Raw genomic sequence first — 18,494 nt, forward strand, 5'->3', positions numbered from 1 at the left:
TTCCAAGTACACTTAATGATTCGCCAGAGCCAAAGGGAATCCATCATATAAATACCTTTTTCCTTCTCTCTTGGCCAGGTCGGTGAATCTCAACGATGCTGTCACTTAGGTTCTGGAACCGAACCGGGCTCTGGGGTGGAGAAAGTATGCAAACACAAAGTATGTTGTCAACCAAAGAAGGCAAGCCAGCTTGGCAAACAGCTGACAACTACTGAAAGGAACTGGAATGAAAATTTGAAGTTTCTGAATTCCCGATGTTAAGGCCGCCCGGCTGCCTCGAGGGTGACAATTTCGTTCGCAGCGCGGCGAGAAAAGAGGCAGAAAGCGAGCGTTGAGACCAGCTGGTTTTCTCAGGCTTCAAGGACCCCACTACGGCCACTACTTCCACCAACAAGGCAGATCAGCAGATCTGCCCGGCTAGCTCAATCGGTAGAGCGTGAGACTCTTAATCTCAAGGTTGTGGGTTCGACCCCCACGTCGGGCTCAATTCCCGTCCGCGATTGTGCGCACATCGTTTTTGCTTTTTTTTGAGAAGTGCTAGCGACGTCGCACATTGTTTTTCCCCTGTTGTCTTCTGTCCCCTATGCTTTCTACCCGGCAATTCAGATCAGATCTTCGCAATCTGGCCGGACGATAACCGCAAGCTTTGTTTCCGTCTAGAATGCATTGAGACAACTGATTAAGTTGACTTTTCAGATTGGACGGTGTATGCTGGAAGTCTGACCCGCCATGGAAATTTACATCCAGCTAGGTGAAGAGCGAAGTCACTGCATATGGGGTAAGAGTGGGAATTCGGGGACGAAGTTTGCGCTGATATGTGCATTGAAGAGAGACATACAATTCCAGCAGGGCTTAAGGAGCATCTGCGCTCACCGCATTCGACAGGTAGTTGCTTACAGTCTTAGTACTGATTCATCATTGGTAAATTATTGTAGTCCTCTTAATCACCCACGCATTGCAAAAGTAGATGATCACTGGAGCAGGGTTTACGATCAGGTTGAGAATCCCAATGATACATGCAGTATTCAAGTTGAGTAAGTCACTCTGTGCTAGCAATTCTGGCGATTGGAGAGGCGCCTAAGGGCCCTAGTTTAGTGGAACTATGTAGGCTCCGTCATTGTAGTGGAGCTGACTCCTCCCAATTGCCAATCTCTCTGGGCTGCACCGGAAGCTGCTGGACGTATCGTTCCAGTCGCTGCTCACCCAGGTGACTCTCCCAGAAGAGCTATAAACGCGCTCCCTGCAGCTGCTGTCGATGTAGAAGTGCAGGACATGCTCCTGACCGCGAAACAAGACGCCTTGTCGTAACGGTATTCCGGACCGATGTAGCCTGTAGATAAAGTCAGATGAACTCGTCGATACTTAATATTCGAGGAATAATCGAAGCCGACCACCACTGGGATTCTGAGCTGATGCTACGGCAGCAGATATGTCCCGATAATCTTTCGCTTGGATTGAATTTTTGACTTCGATTGTTTGGTCACCTGGGATTGATACCAGGGTTGCAATCCTACTGTCGCCAAATCCACCAACTAACAACTTGATCCCAACGGCCCTTCCTTGCCCCCATTTTCGGGAATTTATCCGCATCGAATAAGTCGATGTAAAGAAACCCGACACACATGGAGGCATTTGCGGCCAACCGCACACCATCCGCCTGTGCCAGCCTACAGATAGCAGAACATACTTCAAATCCCTTCGAACCGCATCTAGCATCGCATTCGAAGGATGCGGAAAGCCAGAATTTGTTGTCGGTTTCCTCTCACAACGCTGAGTTTGATGATTAAATAGGGGTGCTTCCCTGCTCTGCCAACACTGAATGTCCATTGGAAATGTCCAATGCGAGGTCAGTGGATCAGTCGAGTCAGAGTCAAGTGAACATCAAATGAACGATGGATTTGATATAAATGTGTATGAAGAAGTAAACATTGGAGGGACTGTGTGCAATGGCGTAAAGCCCCACATGTGCATGTCGACTTGTGTGCTTCGCAAGATGCCGCCCCCTTTCTGACACTTTCAAACTCTCTACGTACAACCTCTAATGCTTCACCTATGCTCGAGGTCTCAGCCTCGAGCGTTGTCATCTTCCTCTACCATCTTTGTGGTATAAATACTAGTATGCTCAATGAGAACCACAGCATCAAGACAGAAACAGGCGAATTGCGGTTACATGTATGTATATTGCATAACCTCATCAGGATTCAGTTGTTGCTCACACGAAAGTTTAAGGAGCTGCTGTTGTTCCTTTCATAAGACTCCTCTTGAATTCGCATCTGGCACATGTCGCTATGCTAGAGGCCCAAGAGTGGTGAGTCGGCGGGAAGCATCGCACGTGGTATAAATACATTGTAATTGTTAGAAAGGACAGAACCAGAACCGAATTCGCAATCCTGTTCTCTGCTGTTGAATGCTTTTACAGGTGCCGCGAAGCTGTGAAGAGCACCGCTACCAAGCCTCCCTAGAGCCCATTCCCATCAAATTTCCTCGCCGCGACAAGCCATCTTGCCCTTCCACAATCCATCATCCACATCATCAGAAGATTATACATGGAGTGTATGAGCCTTGGGAAGTGCATTGTTAATAACGCATTCACCTTTCAACCCCGCGGAGTACCTTAGGTAATTGAGGTGCGTGCAGATCATCCAACCTGCAGTAACCACCCAATCTGAAGAAATGCAAGCCATGCAAGCAAATGAACAACTGGCTGCTTTTGATTTTACAAGAAAATAGTCGTGCTGTCTCAAGCACTTAAATAGTTCAAAGCTTGGCAATCATAACGGGCAGATGGGACGCCCTCCTCTTGCCCATCGCCAAACTAAAGCTCGACTTCTACCGCTCAAGCCTTTTATGCCGTTCACAGTAGGTCATAAAGGCTGCTCGATGTCAAATAAAGAGCTCGCCAAATCAAAGTTAACTTCATCAGTGGTTTCCTCACAAAATGACCAGACAACAGATGCAAGAGAGGTGGCTGCTAAGAAAATACACCAAATATTCCAAGTTTTGTCCCGGTGCGTGCTCGAATCCCCCATCGTCCATCTCTTCTATCTCCCCAAAATTATACATCTGTATGTTGGTTGTCCTACCGAAAGCCATAAAGACAATCGAATGTCTCCAGAGCATTACACTCCGTCGCGGCAGCTTTGAGCAACTGGGTGTCACATCTAGTGTTGGTCCCTCTAAGGTGGGGAGCTGATGATTGTTGAGCCCGAAAATCCAGCAGCACCCAGGCACTTAAAAGCTCCTGCGTCGGCTGAAAGCTCAACCAAAGCCACAGCTTCAACATGATAGCATTTGCAAATATTGATGATCTGTACCTTATATATTCCCTTTCACATCTGCTCTAGCACGGGTAACCAAACGCAATGAAGATTGATGAACACTGTTGAAACGTTACGTTCTCTTCCGGGCAAAAAGAGGAAGGCATCTTTCACATTCTCAACACAGCATGTCACCTTCGCTAACAATTCAAGCGCGAAGCAAGCTACATCTTTCGTCACTAGCCGCTTCTCCCGCTCGTATATACGTCCTCATAGACACCTTAATCGCTGACATAGCCAGCATCTACTGCCAGTATCATCCCAGACAATAAGAAAGATCTTAATTGCACATCATAAGGTCTCAATTATAGTTCAGCATAAGATATAACTGCTAGAAAACGCTTTAGGAGGCAGCAGCAATTTGTCCTAAAGCCTAGCCACGTTGTCTGTCAATTCGGTGTTTAAATAGTCGCGAAGTTCTCAATTCCTTGCCGTCAACTCGCTCCACTGGATATTTGCACCTCATAGAGAACATCACTCCCATAGTTCTAGCGGTCTTCGCCTTCGAATGCGAAGCAGTAGCGATCTCATTTCCGTTTTGAACAGAATAGTTGCGGTTTTCTACGCCGATCCGTCGAGGACACAAATCCACAGAATGCGGTCGTTGACGTTCGTTCGGGTTGGAATCCTAAGTCTAGATCGCACTAACCAAATTAAAAGCAACACAGCTATCATCCCAACTTCAACCCCTCAAACTCGCCACAAGGCCATCGAAAGCCTTAACGTCCTTCATCACCGTCGCCCATTGTATAGTCCAACTATACATCCCTCGCGTCTCTGCTCTGTCACCCATACAACCTTCACGCACCCCTTTCAAGACCAGTGTACTAAGTTCAAGTCACAGAGGCAGTCTAGTTCACCACCGTACAAAGACAACTCTGCCCAACACATTGCCCGCTTCTGAGGTCAGGTTTTAGCTTCACCAGCACGCTTAAATATCCACGCAACTCACCACCAGACGCTTCAGTACAAACAACAAATGCGCCATCTCAAACTTTCTAGATATTCAGCCATGGTAGATGATTGCACTCCTCAACAGACACAATGCGCCGCATCATTTCCCGCATTTGAAGCTAATTGCTGGGCCTTAGTTAGCGCTATTGCCGTGCTTTAGAGATTCCACCTGTTTTCAACAGTGACTCCATCACACTATGCGTCAACCCCCTCCCTCATCGCCGCCTCTTATAGTCTATTCCCACTTGTATCAGCCGAAGGAAATGCACCCATCCCCATTCTGCACCTTCACGTGTTCATGATTCACCTCATTAATACCCCAGTCATTCATCCAAGAGTCACCAATCAGGCAAGTCCATCCGCATCAGGAGAGAAGCACATCATGTGCCATTTGTTGGTTGACCTTCCACGAGGACTTGAACAGATTATTTATGTCAATACATGCGCTGCGATGATCTTTTGAAGACCTGATTCTCCGCTCAGCTTCCCGGCTCTCTAGCGAAACATCGTGAATAGATTGATAGCTCATCAAATGTGCTTCTCTGACTTTAAGTGACCGCTTGACGTGAGCTATAAAGCGACCGGAGAGAGATTCTGCTGATATAAGAGCTGTTCTAATTAAGACACCATGAGGAACATCCTCCATCAGCCCCAATTTATGATCGGCGCCGGTGATGTTCGTCTTCTCTGGCATGCCAAACGTATTCGTCGCCCATTCAGTCCCATTCCAACTTACACGGCAGCGATGCTATGTCCAGAATACCAATCGTAGTTGAAACAGTCATGGGCATATGCGCTTCAGATGCAAATGGTAGCGTCAGCCTGTTACAAATATCCAACGCAGTTATGATTTGGCTGGCTTGTAAACTAATCCCTCTTCTAGAGCATAAATGTTCGCTTTTCCCTACGGCCGGAACAATAGAATCCAAGGGCGACTCATGATGTTACTTCCACCAATCTCATTCGTATTTAAGCCACGTTCTACAAAGCTCTGACTTCATAGACCAGAACAACAGGAATGTGATGTCGTCAAGCGGGTATCGTTTCCAGAATTGCAAGCGTTAGCAAGCCCCTCAGTCCAAGAGCTGCCCTCATCCTTCATCGCACTGAATGATTTAGCTTGGTAACTCATCAATCCCACACGGTCTTTCGCCCCTATTGACCTCTGCCCAAGTATCCGTCACAACAACAGGGAGTAAGACCCCTTTGAGATATCGGATGGGTGAAGTACGATGCCCATTATGCTTCCACTGGCCTGGGATAGAAGGACACCGAAGCTGTCAAGCGGTACAGTGTCCTCATATCAACGATGAAGATATCGCATGGATTGGTTCTGCTAGAAACTTATTTTCACCACGAACCGCCCTTATGTAACCACATCAACCACTAACATCGTTCCACAAGGAGCCTCAAAGCTACCCAGCTTCACCGCAAATGCTCTACCCCTCCATTGCAAAGACCATGCATCAGCAATCGAACATGCCCACTAAACAGAATATAAAACAGTATCCCGCGCCGAACTTATTCTCAAGAACAAAAATGAACATGAGGACGTCTCCGTTCAGAGAATTCCATCACCCCTGCCTTAGTGACTCGTCTTCCACATACGACCATCCATCACAGCAGCTCAACCCGTCAGACAAGCACACATCCCCCATCAATGATCTTGCGCCGCTGTTCTTCCTGAACATCCCGTGTGTATTACCATACCTCCCCTTCTGTCGCTCACAAAGTCCCAGGTGAGAGAAATTGTTGATTCACAGAAGATCCAGCATCTTCAGAATAGATATGAAAGCAGATCAATTATGCAACCCCACAGAATTGTCTTAGCTACTTCCTCTACCCAATATCTTCATATTTAAATAGAAACCCAGTCCACGACAAACGCAGCTCCACCACGCGGGACAACCCTATGCCCCTCGGAAGTATATAACAAGCCTTCTGGCACACCATATCCTCCCTCACAACACAGAAATAATATGCATTTCCATCACAGGCGAGTGACGAAGGACGGCGGCTTCTACCAGCCATCACTCACCGTCGTCCACTGCCTGTCACAACCTTCAAGTCAACGCAAGCCCATCTCATCGCTGCAACCAACACACAACATGCCCCCTCTTCTGCTCGTCTCCCCCCATTTATTCCCACAGCATAGCCCACGACCAACAACCCAAGCCTCCCCCCTCGCGACGTTTGCCGGTGCTGCCTTCCCATCACCCGGCACATCCAGTGTGGTCACACGACAGACAGCACGGTCCAACTGTCTGGCTGATTTAGTGTCACTTCCAACAACATCCGCAAACAATTATGTGCTTCTGCTCAGAAACAATTGAAGTGAGAGCACATTTATATAATGCTGAGTGTTTAGGCGAAGCTTGCAGCGCAATCTCAAAGTTGAACCAAACTTTCTTAGTCTCGGGCAAACAAAGTATTTACTGATGCCCACCTGTCCTCGGCCGTTGAGACGTATACCAATACGCCAGGTTCACCAAGATACTTCATGATCACACACACCGAGAGTAGGAAAACCTTTAGGTATTAATGCATTCTATCTATGTACCAATTGCCCATGTCGTGTTCGCCAATGCTTGCAGAAACCAATCACTTTTCTCCATCCTCTCAGTTGCACCATCATGAGCACCTGCACCCAAGCGGCTGCTAGCCGACTTCACCACTGTCCCAAAACTCTCTGACAGCGAGAGACACGTCCACCGTCGAGGCCGAGGTTCCCTACTTGGACCTTGTCGGCAAGGCAATCTTGGCCTTGTCGCTTTGCTCCTCGGCAGCGTCCATGTACAGATCAATCAGGCAACCAGCCGACCAAGCCTGTGTGGGGCTCTGTGTATTGTTAGCGTCGGGTTTCACCACAGAAACAATGAGAAAACTTACAGAGTCGGGGCAGTCCTCTCCATTCTTCTGGGTCAGCTCGGTCAAACCAGCCCAGGGGCTGTCCTTGATCATCTGCTTGCATCCCATGAGTCTTCGAGTGACTTGCTGGAACGCTTCAATACGGTCTGCATCGGAGCTTCTTCTCTCCAGGTCGAACTTGAGCAGGGCACGCAGGAAGAAACCAGTCGGCCAGAGCCATTCCGGACCCTGGTGGTAGTTTCGTCCCTTGCTAGTGGCGAAGTCATCGCTGTCCTCGCTGTTGCGGTAGTAAGGTCTGTAGTTCAGGTCGGCGGGATCAAGCGTGGCCATTCCGGTGGGGCCGCGGAGGACCTGGTCAGCGACGCAAAGCGCGTGAAGGGCGTGCGCCGGCTCAAAGAGCTCGGGAGCAGCGCACATGGCGATCGGGAAGTTGGCTCGGAGCTGGTAGTCCTCGTATTCCTTGCCGGACTTGTACAAGTCCTTGTAGATACCACGTCGGTTGACGATCTTGGTGTTGACGTCGTACTTGGAGTCATCGTTGGGGGAAACGGGGACGTAGTAGCATCTCTCAAAGTTGGCACGGATGAGATCCGCCCAGTCCTTGAAGGAGATTGAAGAGTCGTCACCCTTCTTGACGGAAGAGTACTGGAACTTACCCTCAGAGTTGAGCCCCGCGACCCACTTGAGTGTGCTGTAGAGGAGACCGGTGATCTCAACAGCAGCACCGTCACGAGGGGTGCCGGGAACACCCTTGGAGCCGGCGCGAGGGCTCTCACCCATCTTGTCCATCCACGTACCACAGTTGTGTTGGTTGCCGCCAAAGACGATACCGGTGTCCCAGTCAACGTTGATGGAGATATTGAAACCCTCGTCGCTCATCTGAGAGTCAATAGAAGGTCCAGCGTTAGCTTCGCGGAAGGACATGCCGGAGGCGTGTCTCTGGAGAGCCTCTTGGATAATGTCCTCAACCGTGCTCTCATGCGAGTAAGCGCGCGAGTCGTCGACGTCAAACCAGGTGTCGTCATATGGAAGGAAGCGTCTCTTGACCTTCTCTTTCAGCAGGTCCAGGCCGTTCGGGGCGAACTTGGTGTAGTCCTGGATGCACTGGAGGAAGAACCAGATGGAGTCGCGAGAGTTGTATCTCGGCAGAGCACCACTGCTGAGCAGGTTGGGAATCATACCGTGCTTCAGAACACTGGCGAAAGCGAAAATGTGCTCCTTGGCCTCGTCGAAGCGACCGGTGCCGAGGTAGAGACCGCGCAGAGAGATGAAGACATCACGGCCCCAGCATCTCGCCCACTCAACGGCAAAATGAGGCAACCCAGCAGCCAGCGAAGGGACCAACTTCTTGGGCCACAGCGATGCTGACTTGACCAGGCCCGTCTGCTGTACACTGACCATGGCGAGGCTCTGGAGGAACCACTGTCCTTGACGGACGTTGTCGTTCATCTGCTCCAGACCCCGCTCCCAGCCAGCCATGTAGAGGGTTCGCATGACCAGGCCGAAGTATCTCGGAAGCAGGAAACTGGGAATCTTGCGAATCGCGTCGAAGCGATCCTTAAGCCAAGCAGCAGGCTTGCCGAGACGTTCAAACTCTGGGGTCTGACTGGCACGCTCCAGACGGCCGATAGTGAAGTCCAGAGCCCATTGGCCATCACGCAGGTTCTGGCAGAGAGGATGGGCCAGGTTGTTATCCTTGATGATATTCTTGAGGATGCTCCACCAGCCCTGAAGACCGGCGTAAACGAGCTTTCCGTGACCCGGGATATCGTAGCAGCCGTCCTTGCCTCCGCTACCGTCACGCTCCTCAGCCTCACACCTGTAAAGAAGGAAGTTGAGGTCGACTAGGTTCAAGTCTTCGACAGCCGCCTTGGCACCAGAAGTCACATAGGTGTCGAGACCTGCGGAATGCTCAGCAGTCGGGATCCATGTCTCAAACAGGGCGATACTGCCGGGAGGGAACTTGTCCCGCACGGCGATGATGGTCTCGTCGCCCTTGACCTCCATGCGGATACCGGGGACATCGACGACGCGGCTTGGGAGGCCACGAAGGAGCTTCTTGTCATCCAAAACCTCCTTCTTGGCTTCGTCACTGGCATCAACCTCAAGCATCCAGCTTCCCAGGTGGCGGGCTCTGGTTCCGCCGAGGTGGACGGCATTGAACGCACCATTGCCATTGCCGTATCCGGGGAATGCAGTATGGGCGATCAAGAAGTAACCCTTTCTGGAATCAGGGTGAACTCTGTGAACGGTGATGTACTGGTCCTCGTGGTGAATGTGAGTCTCATCGTACCCGTCCTTGCCCATGAGGGTGTGGATCTGGTTGAGAAGCTTCTTGATGCCACCGATGCCGTTTCTACCGCCACCGACCTTGACGGGCTTGGAAGACGACTCGGAGGTGTAGAGTCTGGTTTCGTTGACCAGGTCAACAAGCTTGGGGTAAATCTCATCGTATCCCATGACACTACCCGTTGCGCTCGCGCACATGTTGACAAGGGCAGCGTTGGGGAGGGTGTCGCGAGCGTCGCGCTTCTGGGCAGGGGTCTCGTTGTCGTGAGTGCAGTCCATGAACAAAGCCTGGACTGGCACCGGCTTGATCCTCCTGATGATCTCTCTCGAGGAGGGAGCTCCGTTGAGCATGTCGCTACCCTCTTGAGAGGGGCTCATCGGGCTCATCGGAGACTTGCCGTCGGGACGCGATACTTCATCAACCTCGAAGCTGCCAATGGGTCGACCACCGTGTCTGTGTACCAAGCGACTCAGCTCACCGGTGCTCCACGCCTGCATGGCCTCACGGATCAGGGCACTCAAGCCCAGCCTCTTAACGAAGACGTAGTCCATCTCCTCGGAACCACTGAAAAGTTCGGCGACGACGTACAAGTCGGGTCTCACGCGGCGAGCCTCATCGAGAATGTGCTCAGCCACATGGATGGGCGTGGAGTGACAGTTGTCGATACGGAAACCGGCAAAGTACTTTGCCAACATGCGGGCATACTTGGTCATGTACTCCCACAGGAAGGGGCTGTCGGATGGGCCCTGGCCGTAGCGAAGCTTGACGCAGTCGCCCCAGACAATAACCTCACGACGGAGGTAGACGCGAGAATCGGGACCAGCATTGTCGACGAGGGCGTTGCCTCCCCAAACCCAACCGTTGTTGACAAGGACGTTCTCCTCGGGCTTGTTCTTGGCGGTGGTGTCGTTCTTGGGCAAGCGAGTGAAGTATGTCTCGATGAGAGGGTTCTCCTTGTTGATGACACCCATACGCGGGCCGTGTTCGTCCATGCGGCAGTACTTGATGCGGTTGAAAAGCTGCTGCAGGATCTCGGTGATCTCGGCGTCGTACTCCTTGTAGAAGGGAAGGTTGACTTCGTCCAAGACAGAGACAAGCTTGGACTTGGCCGCAGCCTTCCTTGGGCCGCTGCCCTCTTCGCCCTCATACCGTCCAAAGATGGCAGACAAAAGTCTGGAAGCGACGCTAGGGTCAATCTTTCTTCTGAAGCGCTCTCCCATGCGATCACGGCCTTGGAGACCGTTCTTGATGAGGAACTCAGCTTGCTCCTTCAAAGGCGCATCCTTGAGTCCAGTGACGTTCGCGCCCGCAGCTTGGTCGGGGAACGTGGTCTGGCCAGCAACCCAAGCTTCCAGAGATGCCTCAACATCGCGTTCGACGTCAATTGCGTAGTACTCCCAAAGCCTAATCTCGGAGATGACATGCTTCTTGATAGCTTCCATGATCTTCAGCAGATCATCATCGGTCTTGACCTCGGTGGGAAGACCCAGCTTCTCGAGGTTGTCGCTCAGCTCCAGCAGCTTCGTGTCCAAGAGCCAGGCAGACTCCAGCCAAGGCGCCGTCACGAGGTTGTAGCCAGCCGAGGGGTGGTCCTGCAGCCAGGCGCTGTTGTGCGCCGTGTGGTTCAGGACAATGTCGGTCAAGCTGAGCATGGAGTACTGCTTCTCCAAGCTCTCGACCAGGCCCTGGACATCCTTCTCGCCGTCGGGAAAGCAGTCAGGGTCCCAGCCCAATTGGTCGTACAAGCTGTAGGGAGAGTTGGAGGCACCGCGGATCTGCAGCGGGGTGAAGTGGATCATGTTGTATCCACGGTCGCTGATGCCACGCAGGTGCTTCTCCCAGTCGCCCGGGTACTTGCCCATGAACTTGCTGATGACGGAGAAGATTGAGAGGGCAGGCAGCGGCAGAGGCCTGCCGTCAAGGCTGAGGCGCGGGGCGACATCGATGTAGTAGAGCGGGGTCTTTTTGTTGGTGGTTTCGGTCTGAGGGCTCGAGTCCAGCTCCTCGGCGAGGTCTGGCAGCTCTGCGTAGGTGATGTAGAAGGCGTAGGCGCCGGCCTGGAGGATGGGAATGGAGATTTCGATTGTGCGATTGAAGTCGGGCACGAGTCTGAGTCGCGCATGAGCTTCAATGCTGCAGTCAATTGAGGAGCAATTGGTGGTGAAGCTTACTTGAACTCGCGGAACTGGTCTCTGTGGAACTCGGCGCCCTGCTCAGGAATGTTGACCCACAGACTGCCATGGCGACAGATGGAGGAGGTGCCCTCAATTGCGAAGCGGATGGTTACGGGGTCGTTCGTCTTGGGAGCGAGGTAAACATACTCGCCGGCGACGTCGAGAGAGCCATCGTCGTTCAGCGGCAGGAGGTAGACTTCGTTGGACATCATGGTCTTTGGCACCATCCCTCAGATGTTGTAGGAGGCAGCTTCGTGCCCCGCGGACAGATCGGCGTAGGTAGACTGGGTCGTGGGCAGCGCAATGACTCGAATCATGCACTGCACGGGGGGCGAATCCGCTCGAGGAAAAACACGCCGATCCGGGTTGCAGGCGACAGGGGACGAATTGGCGACGGACGTCAACGCCAAAGCCTTTGAAGGGTATCTGCTGCTTGGAGGAAACGAAGGAATTGAGGAAAAGAGAAGGATTGCGGTCAGAGTGTGGCAGAGGGAAGAAAAGAAAACACGATGCTGAGGTAGACGATAGCGACGGACAGAGCAAAAGGTCAGCTTGGTAGCGTGGTAAGGTAGCTCTTCGAAAAAGGTATGGCGGGGTGTCAGTGGCAGCTCAGGAATTGGCGAAGGACGAGCTCAGCTCACCGACCGGCCGGAAGCTGTCGCACAGCAGCAGCAGACCGAAGAAAGGGCAGGACTGGTCCGCGGGAACTGCTCCGGCCAAGGAACTTTTTCGAGCGAAGGATTGGCAGACGGGGAAGTACTTGCTGCTAGGCTCATGGCGGCGTCTTTGTTCTTTCTTTCGTGGAAGCAGTGCTCAACCCATCTCGAGGTACATGGCTGCGCTGGACCTTCCATGCCTGCCAACTTTAGCTGCAGCAGCGAAGGTGACGGCACCAACAGGAAAGAACCCAGGTCCAAGGCAGTCTGAACACGAACGATGGCGGGGCAAGTCCTCCCCCATACAAAAACATGGGAAAGATACATGGTCTGAGATTTGGAGCTGCCAAACCTCCCCGGAACGGATAGCTTCGGCGGGGACAGCACAGAGCGGTGGAGCGCCCTAGCGGGGTTTGAGTTAGCGCCCAGAAGCGCGTGGAGCTCGGGAGACCTGACATCGCGATCTCCATGATTCCAGACCGCGAATTCCCACTTTGTCGCTGCCATGGATCGCGATGATAACCACTCCTCCCAATGTCACCATTGTCAGTGGCCATCCGTGCACCGTGTTCCATATCGTACAACATGGGCCGCGACTGGGGTAGAAAAGCGACATGCTGGGGGCGGAGATTCAGCAGCGAGGCCAGGCCCGGCCCGGCCAGGCCAATGCCAATCGTCGCAGATATCCATGTTTTTTCTTGCGTTGCGACTCTCAACAGTTTGAAGCGAAGCATACTGCCCCTGCTTCCTTCAATCGCATTGTGGTTGACAGTCGATTCTTCAGTTCTGAGCAGCGCATAGCTCGTTCTTGGTGTCCGTAAGAACCAAATATCAGTCAATGCATGACTCGGCTCGACGCTGTGCTTCCTCGGCGAAGATTCCGGTCCAATTCATCTCTTGACTGGTCTGATTTGTTGTGATTCCAGAAGCAGACTACGGCACATTTCCATCCCCCGGCCGAGAAATAAGAGGCTAGAACCACAACAGCTCCCATCCCGGTGCTGGCATGACGTCACCAACTCGTCCCACCGCATTCTAGCGCCTGACAGCCTGCACAGACGCGGTTTCATGCCCCTCCTTCCTGGTTCTTTTTCTTGGTGAGCTACCATCGCGGTTTTTCTGCCACTTCAAAGCCACGCCCTCGTCCACGCCAGACCCTCGTCAGGACTCAACACATCCCCGTTGTGCCTTAGCCGGTTCACTACTCAGCTTGCCCTGTCCGTTTGAGCCGACTGCGTGTCAATTAACTTTCGTACCTGAACATCTCCTGCCGTAACGGACCTTCAATTTGTTTCGACAGTATTTCTCGTGTTTGCATGAGCATAGTATCAAGGAGGATTGCTTGTCTTTCGTCTGATCCGTTGCCATCAACTAAAGAACCCAGTGTGATATCTGGGTGGCTTGTTGAAGGATGGGAGTTCCCTTTTGAATTCTAAAGTCAATCACAACGGGAGATTCAATTGCTACCACTCAATCGTCGCATTGTCCTCGGCCTAAGTATCTCTCACAAGTCTGTGGTCGACAACTATCGACACAACTATTGCAGTCCGTGCCAGCACGCATGCTGTCGATTAATATCTGGCACAGAATATCCGACACCTTCCAGAGCCTCGAAAATGTCCCCATATACTCCTCTGTGTACGAATTCTAAGCAATCGGGTGCATCTTGTGGGAATGTTTCCCGTGCTTGGAATTCTTCCAGGGCCCAGTCCACAAATTCTTTCTCGTCCTCGTCATTCTTCAAGGTGCAAGAGAAAAATTGAAGCGGTTGATCCTCCCAGTTTGGATTCTGCGCCAAAACTGGACGCACAATGACATGCTCTACGTCCTGGAGAACGGAGATGACGGATTCTGGCGTCTTAGACATCCAATTGCACAGCTGTTGCAAAATAAAAGCGTCGTCAACTTCAAGGTACAAATGTGTAAACTTTACCGCTCTGGATTTGGTGAACAGCCCATCCTCAAATTCAGCGATTTGCCGCTGACTTGGTATAGCCAACGCGTGCGAGTCTTTCAACACGACGAGGTATCTTGGTGGTGGCTGCCGCTGTAGAACACCAGCTGATATGAAAGACTCTATTACCTCCAAAACACCTTTCTCTGTTAGGTCGCCTAAGCCCTCTCCGATCGCAAATCCCAACTGCTCCAGCAGAAAACAACGCCAGGCAATGAAGAGTTGACTGGAATCGTCCGGGTCCGATGCCTTCGACATGGCTTGTTCTCCGAGGTAATGTATGCACATTTTCATGAGTTGATATCTTTGAGACTCATGCTCATAATCGTCGTGTACCCATATGCATGAGCTTGCCCCCACGAGAGCGGCACCGGCTCTTGTGGCATAGCCGTCTCCATCAAGCCAAAGGACTCGCATAACATATTCATAATACTGATAATTTGAAGCGACGAGTATGAAATAGTCGTGGCTGCTGAAAGATGGAGGTGACTTTGAGAAGTCGTCGATCATGTGAGCGTGCTGATGAGCGCGACGAAACAACTCATAAATTCGCTCCGAACCCCCCGATCCACTCCCAAGCCCGCCAAGGATCCTGCTGATTCCGCGGAACCGATGTTCACGGTGATTGGGCGTGCATACAAGGATTGTAGCGGCGTTGATGATTCTTGAGTGAATGGTTTCATAACTTGTCGCATATTTACCGAACAGCCGTTGTCCTTCGGCGCCGTCGAGGAAATCGATCGCAGTTCTGTGTGTAAACCTGACATATGCCGCCTCGGAGTCCCATTTTTCCATTGCAAGATACAGATAGCTGACGTCGTTTTCTTGAAGGAGGCTCAAGTTGTCCCGATCGTCGCGATTGCCCAATTTGCTTTGGTGCGGAAACAAATCTGAGAAAGAGGTTTGGGTCTCCAATATTCCAGCACAAATCGGGAAAAGAGTCCTATGCATGTGGTTGCATCTCCGTACTAGATCCATTGGCGAAGGCAGCTGATCTCGTTCCGTGAAGTTCTCCAGGATGGTGTCGTCCGAAGCCACGGCAAGACAGGCAATAGTCAATTCGTGATCCGCCCAACGGGTAATGTCGAAGTATAGAGCTGCCATTTCGACGTAGCGTTCCTTCCTTTGATCTAACCTCAACCACATGTCTTTGTAAAGCCTAGTGAGATCCGGTGGCAGGTCAAGGATACGTTGAGATATCTCGTCCCACCCTTCGTCAAGCTCTTGAACTCCATTTCTGACGTTTTGAAGTGCTAGATGGACCCAAATGAAGACGCCATCGGCCTTGTCCAAAATTTTATATGCGATTGAACTCCGCATTTGATCATGAGGCTCGAGGCCTAGTTCTTCGAGGAATTCCATGGTAAAATTACAGATATCTTCGTAGTTCACGTCGTGCATCCGCAGGTGTAGATAGGAATAGAACCTATCCAAGAAGATTCTTTCGGGACGACTCGAAAGGCAGAGTTTAACCCTTCTTTCCTTCATTAACGTGTCCAGGAAGTCGAAAAGCTCTCTCAGTCCTCGGTGTGGTTTGGCCATCTCATCCAGTCCATCCAGGAGAATGAGGTAAGAACGGTTACTGGAGCGAAGCGTCATGAGGAGATGTCTTTTCAATTCCTCCAAATCCCAGTCAGTCTCGTCGTTCTTACGCCTCAAGCCAGGCGTTTTGCGCAGAAGCTGAGCACAAACGTCCACATCTATGCTCAGAACTTGATGGAGCAAGGAGCATAGTAGACCATGAAAGCACTGTTGAAGCTGTGTTCCAGGTTTCCAGAAAAAGTGCGTGATTATCGCCGGCCGTGGACGCCATTTACTCAGAGAGGTCATTGTCCGCTCGTCAGATGTGATGAACTTGACAAATGTACTTTTCCCAGATCCGGGTTTTCCGCTGATCCAGAACGTGCCAGATTTATCTCCTTGGAGCCATCCAAGCAGATCAGCCTTTGCTTGGTTCCGCTTGGCTTCTGCGACTTTCTCGCGTCTGTTGCGCCTGTTCCAGTATTCGGAATCCCTCCAATCCGCATCGCTGTCGGTCCCAAAGACGCTATGATTGTCGGGCTTGGAGACAGAAGTTGAGTATTTACTAGGCCTCAGTCCTTCGAATACCCATTCGAATGTACCGTCGTGCTTTTCCGGTATAGCGTTCTTTCTCTCGTTCATCCGAGGATAATTCAAGCTCTTGAGCAATCTTTCACAGGCCTGCTCATGACGATTGTTAGTTTCCATCACACCGATCGTAGTCGTTAAGGTCTCGCGGGTAGTGATGTGTTCTGTCATGTTATGGCCGCGAGTCTTGACGTGTTCTTCGTTGATGTGACCCGGAAGCTGTTTGATGAGGTCCTCAATGACTTTCGACCGCTTTTTATACTTCTCGATGAAGCTATGCTCTTTCGAATCAAGCATGTCGTAAATTTTGCGACTCAGACTGCCAGAGGTAATGCATTGTTCGAGAATTTGGACATTGACATCGGTATCCATTGTGCTTTGCGATGCTTGAAGTTGGCATTTGAGCTGATCAAGATGGGGCTTTCGCCAAATGGTTTTCACTGTAGATCTCAACGCCCGGGGAATGCCGGACTTCTTGGGAGAAGCTGAAGCGATCTCCTCTTCGATGTCCTTGGAATACTGGAGACACTCGGCAGCGATGTCCCGAAGCCGTCTTTCTGCCTCCGAAGTCATCACTCGCTGTGCTGGATCAAGCTGCTGTTGCTCGAGTAGCAGCCGTTCCACTTCGTCGGATGTTTCTCGAATGTGCTCAGCTTTCTTAGCGAGCTCAGGATCTGAGCTGCCGGCCTCGTGTATGCTGCGATAAAGCTTGATGGTCTCCAAGCTGAAGCTGATGACCGTCATGACGTTGCAGGCCATGCTGATGGCTTCGACGCCCGACATGGTGAGAGCGAATCGGCACGAGCCGACGTAAGATGCGGATGGGAGTCGATGTTGATGGGGATGCCCCCCTAATCGGCCACCATGAACGGGAAAACGAAGGACTAGCCTGGTGAGGGATATGAGAAGTTTTCTGGTGAGGAGAAAATTGGAAAGCAAGGTGGTGCCGCGGGGACTGCCGACAGGCGTGGAGCGCAAGCGGAGGGGGGCACTTGTCGTCGCGATGAGCTGCGGCGCAGCAACCGCAGCGGTAGAATCATTGGTTGCGGTCACAACACGTGGAACACTTTGGATATCGCAGGCGTATCATATGCACTTCTGATTGATCAAGATAGGTGTAGCCTGGGTTGTGCTCCGATTTGTTTTCCAGGGTAAAAGGTAGGCAGTCAGTTACACAGCCTGATTTTGCCTTGGCCGCGATCTCCAGCCACACACCTCATCCCTGTTGGCAAACCATACGAAAGGTAAGTAAGATGACATTGTATGCGGCCTTTGACATCGAATGTGATTCAGTCGCACCGGATCGAAATACAGATGGCGTGGACAACAAGGCTCTTGAGCTCCACGAATAGCTTCACTCCACTGCTGTGCTTTCGTCGGAGCCACTCAGCGACACTGGATTCATTAGTATGACAAGAAAATCAGAATTCGACGTAAACAGGAATCTTACGCAGGAAACGTACTAGCAAAGTCAGCAAGATTGTTCAAAGGTTGGAGGCAATGTCACTTACACCGCCGTCGCCACAGTTGCGCTCGTTTCCGGCGGGACGAGTACAGTCACCACGGTAAATGTTGTAGTCGCTTACAGGGGCGCCTGGCACATCGCACTATCTTCATAGGAGCTCCCCATGTCCGCGTAGTCAATCTGTCGAGATTAAGCAGGACTGACACAGAATTGGTTCCTTCCGCTCTCCTGGTGATTTGTTAGCAAAAGCAGCGAACTGCGTGTATGATTCACTTACGCATCCCAATCGTGTTGAAATGCCATAGGATGTGCACCAGGCTCCGTAGACAGTGGGAGCCAAGAGCGAAAGGGTGTAAATGACGCTGAAGAACTTCATGATGGGCTTGTCTATGGGGTTATATACAGTGAATGTGAAGTAAATGATCTAGAATTAGTCAGATGACGAAAGAGCGAAGGCGGAGAGAAAGTTCACCATCCGGGACGCAGTCCTTCTTTTTGGTTAAATAAAGTCGAGAAATATCAGTGGCCCCATTTGAACGTGTCAGTCGCATTCCGCGAGACTCGTCTGTGGCTTACGATTTGGGGCTGTCAACGACTTGGCACTATATTCGAGATTCCCCGTGCAATAGTTGGGATTCTAAAAAGTGGGATTGGCACATAAAGTCAGTGATGTGATTTAAGCTTGTTGCAACTTGTGAGTCTGATTC

At 51.4% G+C, this 18,494-nt stretch overlaps 2 protein-coding genes and 1 non-coding gene across 3 annotated transcripts; 1 reads left to right on the forward strand and 2 right to left on the reverse strand.

Annotated features, from left to right (window-relative positions):
- Nucleotides 1-411: 411 nt before the first annotated feature.
- On the forward strand, nucleotides 412-484 carry COL26b_013955. The gene has a single exon. It is a non-coding gene; the product is annotated as a tRNA-Lys (tRNA).
- Nucleotides 485-7,001: 6,517 nt separating this feature from the next.
- On the reverse strand, nucleotides 7,002-11,812 carry COL26b_013956 (uncharacterized protein; the record flags this gene model as incomplete). The annotated part of the gene is made up of 3 exons (XM_053186539.1): nucleotides 7,002-7,109; nucleotides 7,161-11,538; nucleotides 11,601-11,812. 3 exons carry the CDS (start codon nucleotides 11,810-11,812, stop codon nucleotides 7,002-7,004), a joined length of 4,698 nt encoding a protein of 1,565 aa, XP_053029511.1.
- Nucleotides 11,813-16,407: 4,595 nt separating this feature from the next.
- Nucleotides 16,408-17,105, reverse strand: COL26b_013957 (uncharacterized protein; the record flags this gene model as incomplete). The annotated part of the gene is made up of 2 exons (XM_053186540.1): nucleotides 16,408-16,415; nucleotides 16,448-17,105. 2 exons carry the CDS (start codon nucleotides 17,103-17,105, stop codon nucleotides 16,408-16,410), a joined length of 666 nt encoding a protein of 221 aa, XP_053029512.1.
- Nucleotides 17,106-18,494: the final 1,389 nt, after the last annotated feature.

Source organism: Colletotrichum chrysophilum (genome assembly GCF_026319265.1).
Source record: "Colletotrichum chrysophilum strain AFK26 chromosome Unknown scaffold_272, whole genome shotgun sequence".
Taxonomy (NCBI): Eukaryota; Fungi; Ascomycota; class Sordariomycetes; order Glomerellales; family Glomerellaceae; genus Colletotrichum; species Colletotrichum chrysophilum.